Genomic DNA, 24,148 nt, shown 5'->3' on the forward strand with positions numbered 1-24,148 from the left:
TTCAATCGCACATCCCTGTATTTCGCTCTGTGGAATTTAAACGTGTATATCTTGTAATGAATGCCATCAAACTATATTCAGGGTTGGTTGGTTGTTTGGGGAAAGAGACCAGACAGCGTGGTCATCGGTCTCATCGAATTAGGGAAGGATGGGGAAGGAAGTCGGCCGTGCCCTTTCAGGGGAACCATCCCGGCATTTGCCTGGAGTGATTTAGGGAAATCACGGAAAACCTAAATCAGGATGGCCGGACACGGGATTGAACCGTCGTCCTCCCGAATGCGAGTCCAGTGCTATATTTAGGGCAGTGGAAATTGAAATGTCCTGTGATGCCTCTCCTGTTCCCAGTCAGCCTGTTGGACAGCCTGCCCCACTAAAAAAAAAATAAAAAAAAAATAATCTCGCAATTAATAGTGAATGGGATTATTTGTAATCGGGAGAACAAGAACTCTTCAGAAAATTTGCACTCTTTATTGCCTATTAGCTAACAACTTGCTGTTTTGTGTGTAATAAAATTAAATATAGGATACATAAAACCAATAAAGACACGAGCCAAGCAATAAACTACACATTTCTTCAATTAGCTCCTAGCATTTTTTTCTATCTAATCTGGTTACAGCTTTACATGGTGTGGTTTCCTTTCTGCGAGAGAATCTATTACCTCATCAAATTTCATAAAACTTTTTGCTACATGAAAAATCGAAATGTCTTAATCTAAAACCGAAAAAACTGTCAATACAAATAATACCACTGGTGTGGTTTTTCGATCTGATTATGTCTATTTTGTCACTGTCTGCTAGATAAAACAAAATAGGTATTTCTAATACTGCAGAAATTTTGTAAGACATCTAATAAACGAAACTGTTTTGGCACAAATGGTCATTTTTATAACACGACAGAATATAATTCACAAAGCACCAATATCAAATGCCTATGAGGGCTACTACACGCAAAATGCTTTATGTTAGGAAATAGTTTCACATTTCATTCATACGCACCAGTGTCTCAAGCACGAGATCAAAAATTAGTATTACGAAATTTTTATACAAGTTTGGAATTGTCTTATTCTTCCATAATTTGTGTGATGTCCCCGTTTCTTCTCCTTCCTCATTCTAACAATCTTGTCATCACCAATTCTGTAGCTATTCCTGCCATTGTCAAAATTTGTTCGCCGATTAACTTCACAAACCCTGGCGGAATCACAGGTTTAGTTATCCCGCGATTGTTCTCCGGTTAGACGTTGTTACATGTTCGTACAACACGTTTTCCACGTTACTTCCAGAATATACCGTATTTACTCAAATCTAAGCCGCACTTGAAAAATGAGACTCGAAATCATGGAAAAAAATTCCCGAATTTAAGCCGCACCCGAAATTTGAGACTCTAAATTCAAGGGGAGAGAAAAGTTTTAGACCGCACCTCCAAATCTAAACAAAGTTGGTCCATTGTAACACGAGACACAATTTAGGTCGAATGGATGATGATACATCCACAGTAGTATGGTTCGAGTCGTCAGCTTAACAGTTAAGCTTTACCAAGTAGCCATTACTATGTGTCAGGCGCTCCGTCCATATTTATACGGGTACCCTTCCTTTGTAACGTGCTTCGTCTGGTTTGAATCGATTGCTTATTTTTCTTTGATCTGGTAAGTGCCGTTCTCTATGTTATAGGTGTTTACGTCACTAAGCTGAAAATGCATTATTGTACTGTGTCATGCATTGTTTGTCGCATTCTGATCACGAGTGTTTACAACCTGTCGTCACTCGCGGCATGGCATGCTTTTGGAGCGCTACCGCCCCTTACAAAAAAAAAAGAGAGAGAGGAATTGTCTCATTAGCGACACGATGGCAACAGGCTGCTATTTGTTGTTACTTACACTGGTGCTTTCTTTCATAATGATCAACAAGAACCGAATAATAGACTGCGTATGATAGAAGATGTTCTGAACGAGAGTTTAGCGAAAAATTTTCTCCGTTTGAAAATCTTTGCAGATGCCTCTTTAATACATTACATTCTGCACAGAAATTAGAGTCATCTTAGATTTAAAAAACCTAGTCAGTTTCCGTGCATCATTTCTGACTGTATCACTATTCAGCATAAGAATAATATGAATATAAACATGACACGATATGTATATTCTTTCGCGTTTGCTGTTGTCTCACTCTAGTTTCGTAGTTTATTAGGCAGACAGAATTTAAATGAGATAGCAGCAAACATGAAAGAATACATGGCACAATGTTTACATTCTTCTACCTTTTCTTTTAATTTATTTAGGCCTACTGACGCAGAGGTTTTGGTGCCAGTATTTATCTTTGTGCCTGCAAAGCATGTCTGTGTAGCGCTACATATATTCGACGGCAGAAGTTAGTTGTGGTGGTACCTACCAACATTTTTCAGAACTTCCGCTTACTTTGCACTCGATTCTAAGCCGCAGGCGGTTTTTTGGATTACAAAAACCGGAAAAAAGTGTGGCTTAGATTCGAGTAAATACAGTAACTTAAGCGGCTGACAACTGGTCCTTACTAGTGTAGCGATCTGGCCAAAAATTTTCTGTCAAAATTTCATTTTCTTGAATGCACCGAGAAGATAATACGTAATCTTTCTCACCTGTTCTTCCTGTTAGTCGTTTATTTCCATTCTGGCGGCATGAATCTATGGATTTCGCTAGTAATTATAACAATGCTGATCATTCGCAAATCCAATCAACCACATAATCAGATAGCGATTGGCATTCATTCATTCGTTCGGCTTAACTCCGCTCAGCTCGTGTAGCCCCGTCCCCTTGCCTGTGGAACGTTTATTTCTAGATGCGACGAGGATTCTGACAGCGGCATCACGTACACTATGCATGCAATCAAAAATCAACTTATGATTCATTCAGAAATCAACTTAAAATGTGTTCAAAAATGTTCGAAAACCAACAGTGATGCGTTTCAAAATCATATAAATAATTAATAGACCAATGTGCGCTGGATGCTAGGCGCTTTGTGAAACAAGTGTATTACCTTCACTGAAAAGTTCCAAAAGCTACACTGGTGCCTCATTCTTTGAGCTGCAGCACTGCTTTGTGAAGTGACGTACACTGAGGTGACAGTGATGTGCACTTGTACGGGCAGTGGTAGTATTGTGTATACCAGGTATAAAAGAGTAGGGCATTTGCAGAGCTGTCATTTGTACTTTTGTGATTCATACAAAAGGTTTCCGATGTGATTACGGCCACCTGAGGAATTAAGAGACTCTGAAAGAAGATCGGTAGTTGGAGCTAGACCCATAGGACACCACTTCAGACATCATCAGATTGTTCATTATTCTGAGATCTGTAGTGTCGAGAGTGTCATTTGCTTACTGTTGTCAGTGCTGACAGACAAGCAACATTGCACGAAATAAAGTCAACAAAGGATGTACGACAATCCTGCCCATTAGGACAGTGCGGCAAAATCTGGCATCTGTGGGCTACGGCAGCAGACGCTACTGCCGACAGTACATCATCGCCCGCAGTGCCTCCCTGTGCTCGCAGTCGTGTCGGTCGGTCCCTAGACGACAAACATTGTGGCCCAGTCACACACATCCCGAATTCAATAAGCAGGGTTTGAGTGTGATGTAGACACTGTGAAAATGTGGAGCCAAGTTGTCAACAATGCACTGTGCAAGCTGGTGGTGGCTCCATAACAGTGTGGGCTGTGTTTACACGGAATGGAGTGTGTCGTCTGGTCCAACTGAACAGATCATTGACTGCAAATGGTTAAGGTCAGCTATTTTGAGACCATTTGTACCCATTTGTGGATTTTACGTTACCAGACAACGATGGAATTTTTGTGGATGACAATGCCCTATTTAACCAGAAAACAACTGTTTGCAATCAGTTTGGAGAACATTCTTGACAGTTTGGGCACTACAGATGGCTACATAGAGCACAGCTCAGTATTTATACAGGGGACTTCCGACAGTTTGACGAGTCCACATCGAGTTGACTTGCCGCACTACAGTAGGCAAAATGAGGTCCGACAAATTATTTGGTTGTGTACTGTGACTCGTCACATCAGTGTATCTCTTTCACACTCCAAATTATTTAATTGCAGGTGCTCTACTACGTAACTGATGTATATTGTTATATTTTATCCATAATAATACCTTCCCATGTCAAATGGGTCAATCAGTGCTGTTTCCACAGTGCCTTTAGCACAACTTGTCAACGGTTGTACACACAAGACGAAAGCGCTGGTCCAGAATACGAACAGGGCCATATCTGCAAAAGAGAATTATGAAAAATTACTTATTTGAATATTTATTTATTTTGATTTAGTGAATTAATTAAAACACACAATGAAATTGTTGGAATGGGAACAGGAAAGTGGCTGGACGGATGAGGACAGTGACTGACTAAGGTTGAAGCAAAGAGGAACCTTACGGGAACATAGGATATGTATTGCAGGGAAAGTTCCCACCTGCGCAGTTCAGAACAGCTGTTGTTGATGGGAAGGATTCATATGGCACAGGCTGTGAAGCAGTCACCGAAATGAAGGATGTCGTGTTTGGCAGCGTGTTCAGCAACAGGGTGGTCCAGTTGTTTCTCGGTCACAGTTTGTCTGTGGCCACTCGTGCGGACAGACAGCTTGTTGATTGAGATTTTCACCCTGCAGCGGAGTGTGGGCTGATACAAAACTTCCTGGTAGATTAAAACTATGTGCCGGACCAAGACTCGTATTTGGGACCTTTGCCTTTTGCGGGCAAGCGCTCTACCATCTGAGCTACCCAAGCGCGACTCACTATCCATCCTCACAGGTTTACTTCTGCCAGTACCTCGTCTTCTACCTTCCAAACTTTGCAGAAGCGGAAACATTCCCCAAGCTGTGGCTAAGCCAAGTCTCTGCAATATCCTTTCTTTCAGGTTTGCTAGTTCTGCAAGGCTCGCAGGAGAGCTGCTGTAAAGTTTGGAAGGTAGGAGACGATGCACTGGCAGAAGTAAACCTGTGAGGACGAGGCGTGAATCACGCTCGTGTAGCTCAGATGGTAGAGCACTTGTCCGCGAAAGGCAAAGGTTCAGAGTTAGAGTTTCAGTCCGACACACAGTTTTAATCTTCCAGGAAGTTTCAGCTTGTTGATTGGCATGCCCACATAGAATGCAGCACAGTGGTTGCAGCTTAGCCTGTAGACCACATGACTGCTTTCACAGGCCTCTGACAGGATAGGTGGTTTTTTGTGGGGTTTTAGGGCGCTCAACTATTACAGTCATTAGTGCCCAGTCACAAATGTAAGTGCACATATAATCTGGTGAAACTCAAGGGGGGGAACACCAGGAAGTTCTTACAAAGACGCAGATAAAATAATTAAAAGAGTTAGATGTCTTTGGGCAAGTCCGTCAAAGTAATAAAAGGAAGAACACAAGCAGCTGCTCGAGTGTCATCAGCTAAAATTTCCGGTAAGATAGATGGTAGAGACAAGACAACACGAGATTGATTAAAATGGGGACAACGATAAAACATGGCGCACCGTCAATGCATGACCACAACGGCACTGCTGGGCGGGGTCACTGTATAGCAGGTAGCGGTGGCTAAACCAGCAATGCCCAATCCGCAACCTGGCCAAAATGACCTCTCGCCGAGATGGTCGGGAGGAGGTTGTCCAAGCAGTTGGGAAGTGTTTTATGGCCCGGAGCTTATTTCCTTGAAGTGACGACCAAGTATCCCACCATAATGACACAAGCCTCATGCCTCCTACTAACAACCCCACTTAATGTCTGACGATGGGACACAAAGGGAGGCTGGCCGAGGTAGGAGGACTGCAGCCTTGGCCACAGCATCAGCAGCCTCATTCCCAGGCACTCCTACATGTCCGGGAACCCACATAAAGCTGACAGGAGAACCATTATCAGCGAAAGAATGGAGGGACTGCTGTATCCATTGAACGAAGGGATGGACCGGATAGGGAGCTCCAAGGCTCTGAAGAGCACTGAGTGAATCAGAGCAGAGTACATACGGAGAATGGCGGTGGCGGCAGACATACTGAACGGCCTGATAAAGAGCAAAAAGCTCAGCCGTAAAGCTGGAACACTGGCCGAGGAGCCAGTATTTAAAGGTGACGTCCCCGACGACAAAGGCACAGCCGACACCATCGTCAGTTTTGGAGCCATCAGTTTAAATAAAGGTGTTACTGGTGAGTCGTGCACGAAGTTCGACAAACCATGAGCAATACACTGCATCCGGAGTACCCTCCTTCGGGAGCGAGCTGAGGTCAAGATGAATGTGAATCAGAGCCAAGGTGGCGTCGGGCTCTCACCCTCCCTGAAGATGGTAGGGAGGGCAAAATCCAATTGTCGAAGCAGGCGACGAAAGCGGACTCCAGGGGGCAGCAGGGCAGACACATACAACCCATACTGACAGTCGAGAAAATCGTTGAAGAAGGACTGATAATAGGGGTGGTCGGGCATTGACAACAGCCGGCAGGCATACCGACAAAGCAATATGTCGCGCCGGTAGGTCAATGGTAATTCGGCAGCTTCAGCATAAAGACTCTCGACAGGACTAGTCTAGAATGCTCCGGTCGCAAGACGTAACCCACGATGATGGATGGAGTTGAGACGGCGTAAGAGGGATGGCCGAGTAGACGAGGCTCCCATAACCCAGCTCTGATTGGACTATGGACCGATATAAGCGAAGCAGGACAGTGCGATCCGCTCCCCATGATGAACCACTAAGAACACGGAGGACATTAAGGGAACGTGTACAACGGGCAGCCAAATAAGAGACATGCGGAGACCAACAAAGTTTCCTGTCCAGTGTGAGCCCTAAAAACTTCGTTAGCTCCACGAATGGGGGAACAATGGGACCAAGATGTAAGGATGGTGGAAGGAATGCTTTATATTGCCAAAAGTTGATGCAAACCGTCTTCTCTTAAGAGAACCGGAAGCCATTAGCCACACTCCACAAGTATAGACTGTCAAGACAACGCTGACGGCAGCGCTCCAGGGGGCATGTTCTCTGGGCACTGCAGTAGATCGCGAAGTCAACGACGAAAAGAGAGCCTGCAACGTTAAGTGGAATGCAATCTATAATTGGATTGATCGCTATGGCAAAAAGGACTACACTCAAAACAGAGCCCTGAGCCACTCCGTTCTCCTGGAGGAAGACGTCGGACAATTCGGAACCCACACGTACCCTAAACATTCGATCTGTTAAAAATTGATCAATAAAAAGGGGCAGGCAACCACGTAGGCCCCACCTGTGCATAGTGTGGAGGATACCTCCTCTCCAACAGGTATCTTAAGCCTTCTCTAAATCAAAGAACACATCTACCACTTGGTGCTTTCGCAAAAAGTTGTTCATGATGAATGTCCACAAGGTGGTCAACAGCAGAGCGGCGGCGTCGACGAAAGCCGCATTCAACATTGGTAAGTAGCCGTCGAGATTCAAGAAACCAAACCAACCGAGCATTAACCATGCGCTCCATCACCTTACAGACACAGCTTGTAAGAGAAATGGGGCGGTAACTAAAAGGAAGGTGTCTATCCTTCCCGGGTTTGGGTATAGGAACAACGACGGCGTCACGCCAACACATGGGGACCTGACCTTCGGTCCAGACGCAATTACAGGTATGGAGAAGAAGTCATTTGCCTGCCGGAGAAAGATGTGTCAGCATCTGAATGTGAATGGCATCTGGTCCCGGAGCAGAGGACCGGGACAGTGCAAGTGCACCTTCGAGTTCCCGCATGGTAAAGGGGGCATTATAATCTTCCAGATTCAGCGAGTGGAAGGAAGGTCACCGAGCCTCTTTGGCCTCTTTTCTGGGACGGAATGCAGGGTGGTAATGGGCGGAGCTTGAAACCTCTGCAAAAAAGTGGCCGAAGGCATTGGACACATCCACAGGGTCAGCAAGTACCTCATTACCTGAAGTCAGGCCAGGTATCTAGGAGTGGGCCTTAATGCCAGACAGCCGGCGCAGGCCACCCCAGACGACAGAAGTGGGAGTAAAACAGTTAAAGGAGCTTGTGAAAGAGGCACAACAATCTTTTTGCTGTCTTTGATGACTCAACGACATTGCACTGAGTCGTTTGTAATCAATACAATTCGCCAGGATAGGATGGCAGCGAAAGGTGCGTAAAGCATGTTGTCGAGCACGGATAGCATCTCTGCAAGCCTCATTCCACCAGGGGACTGAAACGTGACGTGAAGAAGAGGTAGTACGAGGAATGGAACGTTCGGCAGCATTGATAATAGCCGTGAGGTATTCGACCTGACTGTCGCAGCTGAGAAAATCTTGGTCCGGAAAGGTCACCACGGAGAAGTAAAGTCCCCAGTCAGCTTTCGGTATGTTCCAGCTCGAGAGACATGGGGATGGGGTGTGGTGCAGGAGAAGAACGATACAGGGGAAATGGTCGCTCAAATAGGTGTCAGAAAGGACATACCACTCGAACCGACAGGCACGAGTGGTAGAACAGATCGAGAGGTCCAAGTGGGAGCAGGTATGAGTAGAGTCCGAGAGGAAAGTCAGGACGCCAGTATTGAGGCAGACAAGATTGAGATGGTTGAAAGCATCCACCAAGAGGGAACCTCTGACAGGATGCAGGAGAATCCCAAAGGGGATGATGGGCATTGAAATCACCAAACAATAAAAACAGCACAGGAAGCTGAGCAATCAGGTGCATCATTGCAGCCCGACTAACTGCGGATGACGATGGAGTGTAGACAGTACAAACAGAAAAAGTAAAGGCAGAAAGAGTAATACGGACAGCTATTGCTTGGAGTGGGGTGGTTGGTTGGTGGTTTGAGGTTTAAGGGACCAAACAGCAAGGTCATCAGTCCCTTGTTTCAAATATGGTCCATTCCGCTAATGGGACATCTCAGGAAAGTCAGGACAATAAAAGGGAAAAATGTAAAATGGCAGTCATGTTGTCAGTGGTAAAAAACAAAATGAGGGAAGTCAGAAAGAGAACTAACCCAACACTATGCTGAAGCAGCATAGGCAGGACCACCTGTGACTTAAAAGGTGCAACCGCTACAATGTAGAAATACGTATGGGAAAAGGAGACTAACCAATCCTTAAAAAAAAGGGTAAAAACAGAGTAAAAGGGGAAGAAAAGAGGATCTCGGTCAGGGAGGTGAAACGGGAATCTCCGAACACGGCTTACAGTGGGAGACACCCAAACACTCACCGCCCTGCCACAAGACCAGAGAGAGATGAAAAACCTTAAAACTGAGAATAAAAACCACTTTCCCGGAGGAAACCAAGAACCAGGGAGACCATCCGGGAATCGTCAGCCAACATCAAAGGTAAAGTGTGGGTGAGTCTGTACTTAGCACGCAGAGCCAAAAGAAGGGGGCATTCAACCAAAATGTGGGCCACTGACTGGAAGGCTCCACAACCACAAAGTGGGGGTGGCTCATCACACAAAAGAAAACCATGGGTCAGCCTGGTATGGCCAATGCAGAGACGACACAGTGTGGTCGAGTCCTTTCGGGAGAGGCGAAAGGAAGAATGCCACAGGCCTGGTGTCACCTTAATCGCACGAAGTTTATTAGACAGGGGAGTAGCCTCCCAAGAATTGGCCCATGACTGTGCGAAGTGGGATTTGATGTGAAGCCGTAAATCCGCTGCAGGAGGGGTTACACAAAACGGGTGGTAAGCGACTGCCCCCCAGCCAAATGGTCAGCAAGCTCATTACCCGGGATACCCACATGGCCAGGGACCCAAAGGAAGTCAATGGACCAAGCAGCACGGTGAATATCAGCGAGATGGTCATGGATGGCAGAGACCAAGGGATGGCGCGAAAAACACCGGTCAATAGCAAGAAGGCCACTCATCGAGTCCATACATAACAAAACGCGGTTGTGTTGGGACTGTTTAATAAAGGTAAGGGCCTGGGAAATTGCCATCAATTCTGCAGTAAACACCCCACATGTAGGTGGCAGCAGATGATTTTCCATTCCAACAGAGGGCGTGAAGGCATACCCCACATGATCAGCAGATTTAGAGCCATCAGTGTAAAAAACAACAGCATCCCAAAACTCCCATAAAATTTGGCGGAAAAAGGAACGGAACACCACCAGGGGGGATGGAATCTTTTAGACCTCGGTGGAGATCCATCCGAATTCGAGGCCGAAGAACTAACCAAGGGGGGGTGGAGGGGAGGGAGCGAGGAAGACAGGACAAAGAAGGAAGCCGAAAATCACGGGTAAGAGACGCAAGGCGCAGCCCAACCGGTAAACCCGCCCGAGGGCGGGAGTCAGGCGGGCGACGTCCATGGTCTGGGAATAGGATAGAATAGGAAGGATGAGCGGGAGAAGAACGGATAGTAAGGGCATAAGACACCAGAAGCTGGGACCGCCGAACAGAAAGGGGGGGGATCCCAGCTTCAACCAGGAGACTATCAACAGGGCTAGTAGGGAAGGCACCGGTGGCCAAACGGATACCACGATGGTGGACTGGATCCAGCACGTGCAGCGTGGAAGGAGCAGCTGAACCATAAACTTGACAACCATAGTCCAAACGTGACAGAACTAGAGCACGATAAAGACGGAGGAGGAGGGAACGGTCCGCACCCCAGGAGGAGTGGCCAAGGAAGCGAAGGACATTGAGTTTACGGAAACATCCTACCTTCAGGAGTCTGATATGGGGCAGCCAAGTGAGCTTGTTGTCGAAAAGAAGACCTAGGAAACGAAACTGTGGAACCACAGGCAATCTTTGTGCAGGGAGATAGAGCTCCGGATCAGGGTGGACCGTAGTACGGCGACAGAAGTGGACCACCCGCGATTTTAAAGGAGAGAATTGAAACCCGTGGGAGAGGGTCCATGCAGAGGCACGCCGTATAGCCACCTGGAGCTGCCGTTCTGCAGATGGCATCGAGGAGGAACTAACCCAAATGCAGAAATCATCCACATACAGGGCAAGGGCGACCAAGGGACCGACAGAGGCCACAAGTCCATCGATAGCAATGAGGAAAAGAAGGACACTCAAGACAGAACCCTGTGGGATGCCCGTCTCCTGGGTCCGTGGAGAACTAAAAGCAGTACCAACTCTAACTCTGAATGACCGATGGATAAGGAACTGGCGGATAAAAATCAGGAGTGGGCCCCGAAGACCCCACTGATGAAGGGTTAGTAAGATGTGATGGCGCCAGGCCGTGTCATAGGCCTTGCGAAGGTCAAAAAACACTGCAACCAAATGGCGGCGCTGGGAAAAAGCCTGCCGAACTGCGGATTCCAAGCGAAGCAAATGATCGATTGGAGATAGTCCCTCTCGAAAGCCACACTGGTAAGGGGACAATAGATCCCGAGATTCGAGGACCCAAGTGAGCCGACGGGCTACCAGCCGTTCAAGTAACTTACAACCAACATTGGTCAAACTAATTGGCCGATAGCTGTCAACAGATAGGGGGTTCTGACCAGGCTTAAGGACAGGAACCACAATGCTATCCCTCCACTGAGAAGGGAAGTCACCCTGGAGCCAGATACGGTTAAACACCCGAAGAAGATGGTGCCGTTGTGGAGCACTGAGATGTTGAAGCAGCTGGTTATGAATGGAATCTGGGCCAGGAGCCGTATCATGAGAAGCAGATAGAGCAGAAAGAAATTCCCATTCAGTGAAAGGTTCGTTGTAAGATTCTGACTCACAAGTGGTGAAACATAAGGTGACAGCTTCAGCCTGCTGTTTTTGATGAAGGAAAGCAGCTGGATAGGAGGCCGACGCTGATGCCACTGCAAAATGGGTCGCAAGATGTTCTGCAAGAACTAATGGGTCCGTACAAATGCCATCTGGGAGGTGAAGGCCTGGGAGGGTGGACTGCCGATGGCAACCTTGGAGAGAGCGAAGTGTAGCCCATACCCGTGACAGAGGGACAGTGGAACCAAGGGAAGAAACGAATCGTTCCCAACATATCCGCTTGCTCTGTTTGATTAAATAACGGGCTTTAGCGCGAAGGCGCTTAAAGGTAGAAAGGCTGGCTACAGATGGGTGCCTCTTAAAGTGTTGCAAAGCTCGACGGCGATCACGGATGGCAATGGCAATGGCCGTACTCCACCACGGGACTTGCCGACGACGAAATTGTCCAGATGAGCGCGGGACAGCAAGGTTAGCAGCGCGAACAATCGCGTCAGACACGTCACGTAGGACGTCATCAATACAACCCGACAAAGAGGGAGAAAACTCGACCTGTGCAGTATATAGAGGCCAATCGGCGCGGTGGAAAGACCAACGAGGTAACCTCTCCATCGGGGAGCGGGAAGGGAGCGTGATAATCAACGGGAAATGGTCACTATCACAAAGGTCGTCGTGTGGCGACCAGTGTAATGAAGGGAGGAGAGAGGGAGAAGAAAGAGAAAGATCAATGGCAGAAAAGGTACCATGACCGGCACTGAAATGAGTAGCGGAGCCATCATTAAGAAGGCACAAGTTGTGGTCTGCAATAAATTGGTCGATAAGAATACCTCGTCTAGATGGAAAGGCACTGCCCCACAAAGGATGATGAGCATTAAAATCCCCGAGGAGGAGGAAGGGAGGAGGAAGTTGCTGAAGAAGGGCGGTTAAGGCAGCAAGTGTAAGAGCCCTGTCAGGAGGGAGATAAAGATTGCAAACTGTGACCGCAGAGTCTAAGTGGACCCTAACAGCAACCGCTTCCAGTGTAGTTTGAAGAGGAATCCACGTGCTAGCGATGTCTGTACGGACCAACGTACAAACGCCACCAGAAGCCCGCAGGAGTCCGACCCGATTTCGACAGAAAACACGGAACCCACGGAGGGTCGTTGAGTGAGCATCAGTAAAATGAGATTCCTGGAGAACCACACAAGCTGCAGAGTAGGACAAAAGAAGGGATTTCAATTCCGGAAGGTGACGATAGTATCCATTACAATTCCATTGAAGAATCACAGAACGAAGGTTTAAATGGGGGCTGAACACACTAAAGCCAGTCATACCGCCGGGTCCCCACCCGTCACCGACAAGGAGGGGGCGACATCCATGAACGACAGGTCAGAATCCGGTTGTGAAGTCGACGAACGGACCTCCAGTGACACCAGAAGCTCCTTGTCCCGGGACTTACGTTTCTTCTTCTTTTCAGACTGAGATCGAGGAGGGCTATGTGGCGTAAAGGAGCCAGCTGCTGCAAGTTCAGGAACAGAAAGATCGGGTGACCTGGGGGCCGACAGACCGCAGCTATCGCGGTCGCCGCGCAGCAGCAGACCTTTGGCCTGGAAGGTGCCGGGAAGGGGCATCCCGGGAGAGGCGCCCTTGACCGGCAGACGCTGAAGGAGTGGGACACTTCTCCGGCTGGAGAGGGGGAGTAGCACCCAGAGAAGGTGGGTGGGAGCCGCAGGGGGGAGGGGGGGGGAGGAGAGGGGTCCGGGATGGGGGTAAGGAAGGGGGAGGATGGGGTGAAGATGTAACCAAGGCGTAACTAGATGTCATGGACACAGGGTGAAGACGTGTATATTTCTTACGGGCCTCTGTGTACGTTAAACGATCGAGGGACTTATACTCTTGTATCTTCTTTTCCCTCTTATATACTGGGCAATCTGGTGAATGTGGAGAATGACTACCATGACAATTTACACACACAGGAGGGGAAACACAGGGACTCCCCTTATGGAGTGGATGTCCACAGTCACCACAGAGAGGGGCCTGAGAACAGCGGGAAGACATGACCAAACTGCAAGCACTTAAAACACCTCATAAGAGGTGGGATATACGGCTTCACATCACAGCGATAGACCATAATCTTAACTTTCTCAGGAAGGGTATCCCCTTCAAAGGCCAGGATAAAGGCACCAGTATCAATACGATTGTCTTTAGGACCCTTCTGAACACGCCGAACGCTGTCCGAGATTGTCCCGAAGTTCCTCATCAGTTTGAAGGATGAGGTCCCTGTGAAAAATCACACCTTGTACCATATTTAGAGACTGGTGGGGGGGGGGGGGGGTAATGGATACAGGAATTGTGCCAAGATGGGTACAGGCACGAAGGGCCGCAGATTGGGCAGCTGAAGTAGTTTTTATCAGCAACGAACCCGACCACATCTTGCTCAGGGAGTCCACTTTGCCAAACTTGTCTTCAATGTGTCCCACAAAGAATAAAGGTTTGACACTGGTGAAAGTATCTCCATCAGTCCTGGTGCAAACTAGATAACGGGGGAAAGGTTTCACCCCTAGACGACGGGCCTGACCCTCTTCCCAGGTGGTAGTCATGGAAGGGAAGGCCGAAGGGGCAAGAGAAGCAGCACTTGAGGAATCAGTTCCATGCAGAGAGACGGCCGCAGAAGAACAGCCAGAGTTCTGGACCCGTATGCGTTTCATCTGCATAGTGTCCGCCCTGATACCACCCACTCCGACCAGGGGCTCTCCTCACAGGCGTCACCCAGCCACAGCAAGGGCCGTCTGGCACGGCGGCCATTGCCGGGAGTTCCGATTCTCCAGGAGGACGAGCAACCACTCCAAGGCATGCATGAGGAGGTCACAGCTCAGGTATCAGAAGTGTGATCCCTGTGTGTTCAGGGAGCTCAACCAAAAGGGTACATAGCGACCCCACCACACGGGCTGGCTACCGTGCTGGCTATGCACCCTAGCATCAGACAACGACGTTAAAGAAAAGGTGGAATGTACTAGGAGGGCGCACGTCGGAGACACTAGGTAAGGTGCTCTTCCCCAAATGGCTCACACTACGGAGGAGAAATTTTGTAATGGAGGTCAAACCCCAGAGGGGGACCAAGGAATGCCAAAAGGAGGAGATGATTACGCAACAAAGCTGGAGTTAAAACCAACAGAACCAGGAGGATAGCGGGGGCCAACATAAGCAAGGACACCAAGAGAGGGAGAGGAGAGGGCGACAGGAAAGGAGCAAGGAGGGGAAAGGAGGGGAAGGGGAAGGAAATGCAGCCCTGGAGAGAAAGAAGGCTGCAATAGCCCAGGGCCCCGTGCTCACCACGCACGTATCCACAAAAGAGTTGTGGACCCCCTGGGGGGGAGTGGGGAGGTCAATGGGATGGGATGGTAATAGACATCGTCCCGAACGAGCAACATGACCCCACCATAAGCTGGAATACAGTCCACAGGGGTTAGGTCAGATCGCTCGGAGGTATTGTGGGTAAAAGCAATACGGTCAGTTGGGCGTAACTTCGTTTCCTGGAGACCAATGACGAGCGGACAGTGCAGGCAGAGGAGCAGTTCTAATTCCTCCCGATTAGATCAAATACCTCTTATGTTCCAATGTAACAGAGCCATCGCGAATCAGAGAAAGGGGGGAACGAAATGGGTGAAGAGCTGGTCACCTCGACGGCCACGGAGAGCCAGGTTTCGAGGGAACATCGCTAAAACTGTCGGGAGGCGGATCCTGTTCCATCGAGTCGTCGCCAGCAGCGGCCACATTCCTGGATTGTGCAGGAGGGGCAGCATCGTCTGCCGACAACAGGCCAGCTGAGCGTCTGGCAGCACAGTGTCCGGGCGAAACTGAGGACGGCCGGGAGCAGCGACTGTCAGATGGAGCATCAGACAAAACGCTCTGGGGTGGAGAGGGGGATAAAGACTTCTTCTTTGAGGCATTCTTGGAAGACTGATGAGTCACAGGGATGGTCGGCTGTGGGCGCTGGACCCAAAGAAAGTCCTCACGCTCGGGGTCCTTTTTGAATGCCGGACCTCGGAAGCCGGGGTCCATAACGAGTCCCCGATGGACGCCTGAAAAGAGGATCGCTTCTCAGGTGGTGGAGGAGGAGGAGGAGGAGGAGGAGGAGAAACGGTGGCCCCTGGGGCTAAGTGGGCAGGGGCCGTGAGGGAGGAGGATTTGGAAGGGAGGGATTAGGGAGGCGGAGGCGGGGCGGGATAGGGGTGAGGATACTGCGGAAGGAGTGGACACGACCAAAGCAAACGACCTTGTCAACATCACGAGATGGAGGCGGTCATATTTCTTCCTGGCCTCAGAATAAGACACACAGTCCATCGTTTTCAATTCTTGTATCTTCTTCTACTTCTGATACGCGGGGCAGTCGAAAGATCTAGGCGAGTGGAGGCCAGGACAATTGACGCACCGAGGTGGTGGGGTGCATGTATGTCCCTCACAAAGAGGACGCCCACAATCACCATAAAGGGGCTCCGCTTCACACCGTGACGACATGTGCCCGAAGCTCAAACATCGAAAGCATCGAATAGGAGGCAGGACTTAAGGTCGCACGTCGCACCGGTAGCTCATCACCTTTTCCTTCTCCGGGAGAACATCCCCTCGAAGGAGAGGATAAAGGCCCCAGTGTCGACGCGACGATCTTTGGGGCCGCGCTGGACTCGCTGGACAAAATGCACGCCACGGCGCTCCAGGTTGGCCCTGAGCTCCTCATCAGATTGCAGCAGGAGGTCCCGATGGAAAATAATCCCCTGCGTAATATTGAGCACTGGATGTGAGACAATGGAAACTGGGCTGTCCCCTAGTCGCCGACTGTGTAGCGGAGGTGGTCTTTATGAGAATGGATCCAGAACGCATTTTACTAAGAGCCTCAATTTCTCCGAAGATATCCTCTACATGCTGTACAAAGAACACGGCCTTTGACATGGCGAACGTCCCCCCATCGGTCCAAGAACAGACTAAATAGCGGGGGAAGTATTTCGCCCCAAGCCGGCAGGTCAGTCCTTCCTCTCAGGGAGTGGCCAAGGGGGAAAGGCAGATGGACCAGAACCAGAGAAAGAACCTTTCCTCTTAGAAGACGCGGCCGCAGAGCAACCTGATGCATGTCGACGTTTCATCTGCGAAACGTCCGCTCCGATACCACCCACTCCGACCAGGGGCTCTCCCCATGGGCGCCACCCAGCCTCAGCAAGGGCCACTTGGCAGGATGACCATTGCCGGGAGTCCTGATGCCCCAGGTAGACAGGCATCTACTCCTTGGCTGACTTGAGGAGGGTGCAGCTCAGGTACCAGCAATACGATCCCTGTGTCGTCAGGGGGCTACAACCTAGAGGGTACATGACTACCCCACCACAACGGGCTGGCTACCGTGCTGGATTTCGGGTGCCATGGAAAGTCCATACTGATCGAAGGTGCAGATGGGGACACACTACGAGCGTAACCTGTGCAACCCATCAGGTGTTTAGGCCCAAGTTGATGAACAGTGGGTGCAGTTACGACGCCATTACGATGACGAGTGCCAAGTTCTTACTGCACTGAGGACCCGTGATACACCACGTAAGGTGTCCTTCCCCAAAAGGCTCGTACTTCTGTAGAATTTTGAAAAATGGAGGTCAAACCCCAGTGGGGACCATCACATTCCCTGCGAGAGGTCTGCATGGAAGATTTCCACACATTCATAGTCTCCTTAATGACACGCAGTTTGACGTGCGTGCTGTTATACCATTCCATCCCCCAAAGCCGAAAAACCCTGCGGTGTAAGACAGAATGCAGGTCAGCTTTGGAGATGCCTATCTCCAGAAGCGGTTTCCGTGTCACTTGTTTGGCCAGCCCATCGGCAAGTTCGTTGCCGGGGATACTGATGTGTCCTGAGGTCCACACAAACACCACTGAACGGCGGGACTGTTCCATGGCATAGATGGACTCCTAAATGGATGCTATCATAGGGTGGCAAGGGTAGCACTGGTCGATAGCTTGTAGGCTGCTCAATGAGTTAGTACACAGGAGAAATGACTTGCCAGGGCATGAGTGGATGTACTCAAGAGCACGAGATATGGCGCCAGCTCTACAGCGAAAACACTGCAGCCAACTGGCAAGGAGTGCTGCTCTATATATCCTCCATGAACATATGCAAAGCCTATTTGACCATCAGAAATTGAGCAGTTGATGTAAACAACTTCAGAGTTTCGGAACACATCAAGAATCAAGAGGAAGTGACAGTGGCGATTGGTAGGGTTACTGGAGTCCTTAGGGCCATGCGAAAGTACCAGAAAAGACTGGCCGAAGCGTACACCATGGAGGCGTACATGAATGGACTGCAAGTAGAAGTGGTAAAGGGAAGGACTCCAGTTCAGAGAGAAGGGACTGCATGCAAACTGCAGTCATTAGCCCCGATCTGGCTGCCGATGCAAGAGATGGACTACCGCGCACGGGAAAATAGACAGTAATTCGGATGCTCAGGGGAACTATGAATGTGTGCTCGGTAACTGGAGAGCAGTTATTCCACAAGATTTCGGGATTGCAGCCGGATCTCATCGACTTCTTTCCACGATAGTTCGGCTGACAACCTTACAGCCATCTTCAGGCGAGTGTTTGACACTGGAGATTGATAGTGCAAGTCGCTCTATTTATACGTAAAAGTGCCGCAGGCGCGCATGCGCAAGTTACCGTAGCATGCGTGCCACCTGTCGATTCCAAGGCCCTCTACAATATTACTGCATCTATGGAGCGCAATCGAATGCGTGAAAAAAGTAAAACATGCACGCAGACGTGTCCAAAACAATAAAATTTCAATATTAAAATTACTTGTTGCTCGACGTGTCAGAAGCCATAAAAAGTTTTCTTTTGGTTGAAATTAAAGAAATCAATGGGTCCCAGGCCTTATTCAATAAAAAGCCGCCATCACGATTGATGAGATTATCCGCTAAACGTATTTCCACGGATTCCTTCACAACTGAATCCCAGAAGGATCTCGATGGGGCCAAGATTTTCGTGGCCGAATAATCCATAGTATGTCCTGTGGAAATACAATGTTCGGCTATAGCCGACTTACTTGGCTGTAAAAGGCGAGTGTGGTGCTCATGTTCAACGCAGCGGTCGTGTACTGTGCGTGTGGTTTGACCAATGTAGGCTTTCCCACACTCGCAAGGTATTTTATAAATTCAAGCCTTCCGTAATCCCAGGTCATCCTTGGCTGAGCCCAGAAGAGCACGAGTCTTTGTAGGTGGCTGGAAGATTGCTTTCACACGATGTTTCTTTAAAATTCTGCCTACTTTCGATGAAATGTTCCCGACATATGGGAGAAATGCTCTGGACTTAAACACCTCCTTATCCTCTTGATCTTGTTGGTGGTCACGTTTTTTCCTCCTTAAATCAGTACTGACCTGATGTGCAGAATATCCATTACGTTGAAATACCGATTTCAAGTGCTCTAATTCGTCTGCAAGGCTGTCTTTATCAGACATGACATGTGCCCTATGTACCAACGTTCGAAGGACGCCCATAGTTTGTGACGGGTGATGACAGCTTGACGCCTGCAGGTACAGATCCGTATGCGTGGGTTTTCGATAGACCGAATGCCCCAATGACCCATCCACCCTGCGTTTAACCATGACGTCCAGAAATGGTAGGCAACCATCCTTTTCAACTTCCATCGTAAACTGAATGTTTGTGTGGATGGAATTCAGATGTTGTGTATGTCTGATCTGCAGTGGAGGGACACTGGCCTCCACCAGTACACTGGTCACCCGGTCCGTCCAAAAACTCCTGTCGCTAATCAAACCCCACAGTGGTGCACAGGGTCAAGTAAATGCAACGCTGAAGGCGCTGCTGAACAATAAACCACACTCTCATAATCAGTTCAGGATTGGACAAGGGCTCTATAGAACTGCAGCAGCATACAGCAACCAGCACCCCAATTGGTGTTGCTCAGGCAATGGAGGACATTGAGGTGCTGCCAGCACTACTGCTTAAGCTGACGCAGATGAGGAAACCAAGTCAATCGAGCGTTGAAACCCAGTCCAAGGAATTGATATGTCTCCACTACATTGAGTGGATCATTAAGAAAGTGTGTGTTCAGGATGAACAGTACGACGCCGACAGAAGTGCACGACACACGACTTTGCGGATGAAAACTGGAAGCCGTGGGCTAGAGCCTGTGACTGCACCTTGTGGATGGCTCCCTGGATGTGCCGCTCAGCAACAACAGTACTGGAGCAGCAGTACAAAATGCAAAAGTCGTCTGCATACAGAGACTGACACGGAGGGCCCGACAGCTGCTGCTAGACCGTTAATGGCCACTACAATAGAGAGTCATTCAATACAGAGCCCTGTGGGACTCCATTCTTCTGGATATGGATGTAACTTGGACACGGAAAGTATGGAGTGACAGGAAGTGTTGGATAAAAATCGGGAGTGGTCCTCTGAGACCCCACTCATACAATGTGGCAAGGATATGACATCACCAAGTCTTGTCGTATGCTTTATGTAAGTCAAAAAAGACAGCAATCAGGTGTTGCCGTCTGGAAAAGGTTGTTCGGATAGCAGACACTATGAAAACAAGATTATCAGTGGTAGAGCGACCCTAGCGGAAGCTGCCCTAACATGAAGCCAGCAAGCCACGTGACTCCAGGACCCAACCCAACGGCCGACATACCATACATTCCAGCAGCTTAAAAGGAATGTTGGTGAAGCTGATGGGCCAATAGCTATCCACATCAAGTGATTTTTTAACAGGTTTGAGCACCAGAATGATGGTGCTCTCCCACCACTGCGATGGAAAGATGCCATCGCACCAGATCCGACTGAAGATGACGAGAAGATTTTGCTTGTAGTCAGATGAGAAAGCGCGCTCAGGGGAAAAGAGCGCTGCAATCGCATTTGCGTTGGTACATAACTCACCACTTATAGTAGCACCGGGGACAGCTGTTGGAGCCTGGTACCTGAAAACACATTTGATCTTTGCCCAGACTTGGGAAGGTGACATGCGACACCCAATGGTGGAGACGTATCTCTCCCAAGACTCCTTTTTCTGTTGTTTGATAAGGTAGCGAACACAGGCACGGAGCAGTTTGAAAGCTGTAAGGTGCTCCATGGAAGGGTGCCGCTTATGCCGCTGTAGAGCTCACCAACGCTCCTTAATTGCTTCAGCGACTTCCAGCGCTTCGAGCACCCTAAAGAGCGAGGGATCGCATTTTCTGCTGCAGAAACAATTGTGCTAGTCACCTGCTCAACCATCACATCGATGTTACCGTGTGGGGGAGAGTTAGGAGTGAGAGCAGTGGTGAAAGTTTCCCAGTCCGCGTTGATTAGAGCTCATCTGTGCTGGCGTCTATGTGCCTGACACTGGGGCAGTCACAGGAAGATGGGAAAGTGGTCACTATCGCACATGTCGTCATGTGCTCTCCAGTTGATAGATGGAAGAAATCCTGGGCTGAAAATCGATAAATCAATGGCTGAGTAACTACCATGAGCCACAATGAAATGTGTGGCAGCCCCAGTATTTAAGAGGCAGAAGTCTAATTGTGACAGTAAAGTTTCAACATCTCTGCCTCAGCCAGTAAGCATGGTACCACCCCACAAGGGGTTATGGGCATTAAAATCTCCCAGAAGTAGGAAAGGTTTAGGGAGTTGATCAATCAGTGCTGCTAACACATTCAAGGGTACTGCACCATCCAGAGGAAGATATACATTGCAGACAGTTATTTCCTGCATCGTCCTTATTCTGACAGCCACAGCTTCAAGGGGGTTTCAAGAGGCACAGTTGCACTACAGACTGAGTTTAGAACATAAACGCAAACTCCACCTGACACTATTATAGTCGCTATGGTACCGCAGAGGGCAGGGGTCCACGTTGCTGGGAACCAGGTTTCCTGGAGGGCAATGCAGATAGCAGGTGTAAAGCTTTACAGTTGCCGTAGATCAGCCAGGCTATATCCATTGTGTCTGAGCGTCTGGTCCTCAGTGGACACCAAAATCTCCACCCCATCCTCTGCAGCAGAGCTTGTGGGTAGCAGTGGTGTGGGTGCCATCGCAATTTCCTCGGTCTTAGGGGGTTTTCTTTTTGGATTTCTCTTTCTGCTCCTTGGGTTTCCCTGGCTGGGAGGACATCACTGGCTCAGTCTCCGGGACTGAGGATGAGCGTGAAGCCCTACAACCAGCTGCCTTTGGGCTCTTCAGCCACTGGCGCGTGTCATCTTTCCCAGGGGACAGATGTCCCCGATGGTTTGGGGGGGTGGGGGTGCGGGGGTGGGAGGGGGCGTTGCTCCCCAAGTAGGTGATGCAGGAGCAACAGGGAGGGAAATGCCCCCCACCCCCACCATCAAGGGGACAGGGACTATAGAAGGGGGTTGGCTGTCCCCAAAAAGAGCTTCAAATGACTGCCATCTTACTGGCACTAATAAACTCGAGAACGCGATCGGCTGAGCGCGTGTCGTCTGCTAAAATGGAAGACATATCAGGCGACAGCTGTAGACGGGTGCGTAACAGATTAAAATAGGGGCACTCAATTAAAAGGTGTCTTCCCGTCCACAGCTGAGAGCAGTGGGGACAGAGTGGGGGAGGATCGCCGCTTAAAAGATGTGCCCTATCCGGAGTCTAGTTAAAATTACCTCCTCCCAACAACGCGTTCGGGAGGAAGAGGTCCAAGCACAGGGAAGAGCTTTCACGTCCCGCAATTTAGTATTAGGAAGTGTCGACCAATGTGCGTGCCATAAAAAAACAACATGATGACATAAAACACTCCATACATCGGCGAAGGGAGTCGACTGAATAGCTGGCCGAAGAAGGGAGAGCGCAGCCTTGGCCGCTATATCGGCCACCTCATTTCCACAGATACCAACGCGTCCTGGGAACCAGAGGAACGCTACAGATACGCCCCCAAGTGGAGCAAGTGTAGGCAGTCCTGAATCCAGCAGACCAGGGGGTGGACAGGGTAGAGAGTTTGGAGACTGAGGAGAGAGCTGAAAGAATCTGAACAGATAACATACTGTATCCGCTGATGGCGACGGATGTATTGGACAGCCTGGAGAACAGCGTAAAGCTCCACAGTATAAACCAAACACTGGTCAGGAAGCCGAAATCGAGTTGGGGTGTCGTCAACAATATAGGCACTCCCGACACCAAACGATGTTTTTGAGCCATAAGTGTAAAGAAATGTGGCTTCCTTCATTTGTGCACAGAGAGCAGCAAATGCTCGACGATAAACAAGTGAAGGGGTACCATCCATGAGAAACTGACAAAGGTCACGGAGCAGGCAGGTCCGGGGATGGAGACAAGGCGGTGCTGTACCCCAAGTTGTCAAGAAAGTTTTAGGAAAGCGGAAGGAAAGAGAATGGAGCAGTTGACGGAAGCGGACTCCCGGTGGTAGTAGGGAGGAAGCGCGTCCTGCATACCCTAAATCCAAGAAGGCGTCGAAAAAAAAAGTCATGAGCCGGATTAGCAGGCATGGAAGGCGGATGGCTAGCATAACAACGCAGAAGGACAGCTCGCCGGTTGGACAGCAGAGGTTCAGCAGTCTCAGCATAAAGGCTTTCCACAGGGCTGGTGTAAAAACCTCCAGACACTAAACGTAATCCACGGTGGTGGATAGAGTCGAGACGCCGAAGAACAGACGGCCGAGCAGAGGAGTAAACTATGCTTCCATAGCCCAATTTTGAGTGCACTTAGGCGTGATAGAGGCAGAGAAGGACCACTCGGTCTGCTCCCCAGGAGGTACCATTCAGGACACACAGGGTGTTGAGGGATCGCAGGCAGCGAGCCGAAAGATAGGAAACGTGGGAGGACCAGCACAGTTTTCTGTCAAACATAAGACCCAAGATTTAGTGACGTCCGAAAACGGAAGGTTGACAGGTTCTAGATGTAAGGAAGGTGGAAGAAACTCCGTACGATGCCAAAAAAATTAACACAAACGGTCTTACTGGGAGAAAAGCGGAAGCCTGTTTCGATGCTCCAAGAGGGGAGGCGATCGAGACATCCTTGAAGACGTCGTTCAAGAAGGCTGGTCCGTTGAGAGCTGTAGTAGATCGCAAAATCGTCCACAAAGAGGGAGCCCGAGACATCAGGAAGGAGACAATCCATAATTGGATTTACTGCAATGGCAAACAGTATAACACTCAGCATGGAGCCCTGGGGTACCCCATTTTCTTGGGAGAAAGTACAGGAGAGAGTAGTGTTCACCCGCACCCTAAATGTGCGCTCTGCCACAAATTCGCGAAGAAAAAGGGGCAGCCGACATCAAAAGCCCCAAGAGAACAGTGTGCGGAGGATGCCTGTCCTCCAACAGGTATCTGTATGTTCTCTCCAGATCAAAAAATATTGCTACTGTTTGGCGTTTCTGGAGAAAACTGTTCATGAGATAAGTGGAGAGAGCAATAAGATGGTCAACTGCAGAACGATGCTTTCGGAAACCGCACTGGGCAGGTGTTAAAAGACTGCGGGACTCCAGCCACCAAGCTAAACGACAATTCACCATATGCTCCAAAACCTTACATACACTACTCGTGAGAGCAATGTGGCGATAGCTAGAGGGGAGATGTTTGTCCTTTCCAGGTTTCGGAACAGG

General features: G+C 49.2%; 1 protein-coding gene across 2 annotated transcripts in view; it reads right to left on the minus strand.

Moving 5' to 3' along the window:
- LOC126456755 (uncharacterized) overlaps positions 1-24,148 on the minus strand; it is a 190,858-nt gene that overhangs the window by 151,723 nt on the left and 14,987 nt on the right. Inside the window, exon 2 of one of the 2 annotated variants that reach the window (XM_050092501.1) lies at positions 4,129-4,243. In XM_050092501.1, coding sequence (XP_049948458.1) covers positions 4,129-4,241 — 113 coding nt within the window. In that variant the 5' untranslated portion in view covers positions 4,242-4,243. Of the gene's footprint in view, positions 1-3,002; positions 3,232-4,128; positions 4,244-24,148 lie in introns of those variants that run through there. The other variant, XM_050092502.1, reaches the window with a different exon arrangement.

The sequence above is a fragment of the Schistocerca serialis genome, chromosome 2 (genome assembly GCF_023864345.2).
Source record: "Schistocerca serialis cubense isolate TAMUIC-IGC-003099 chromosome 2, iqSchSeri2.2, whole genome shotgun sequence".
Classification (NCBI taxonomy): Eukaryota; Metazoa; Arthropoda; class Insecta; order Orthoptera; family Acrididae; genus Schistocerca; species Schistocerca serialis.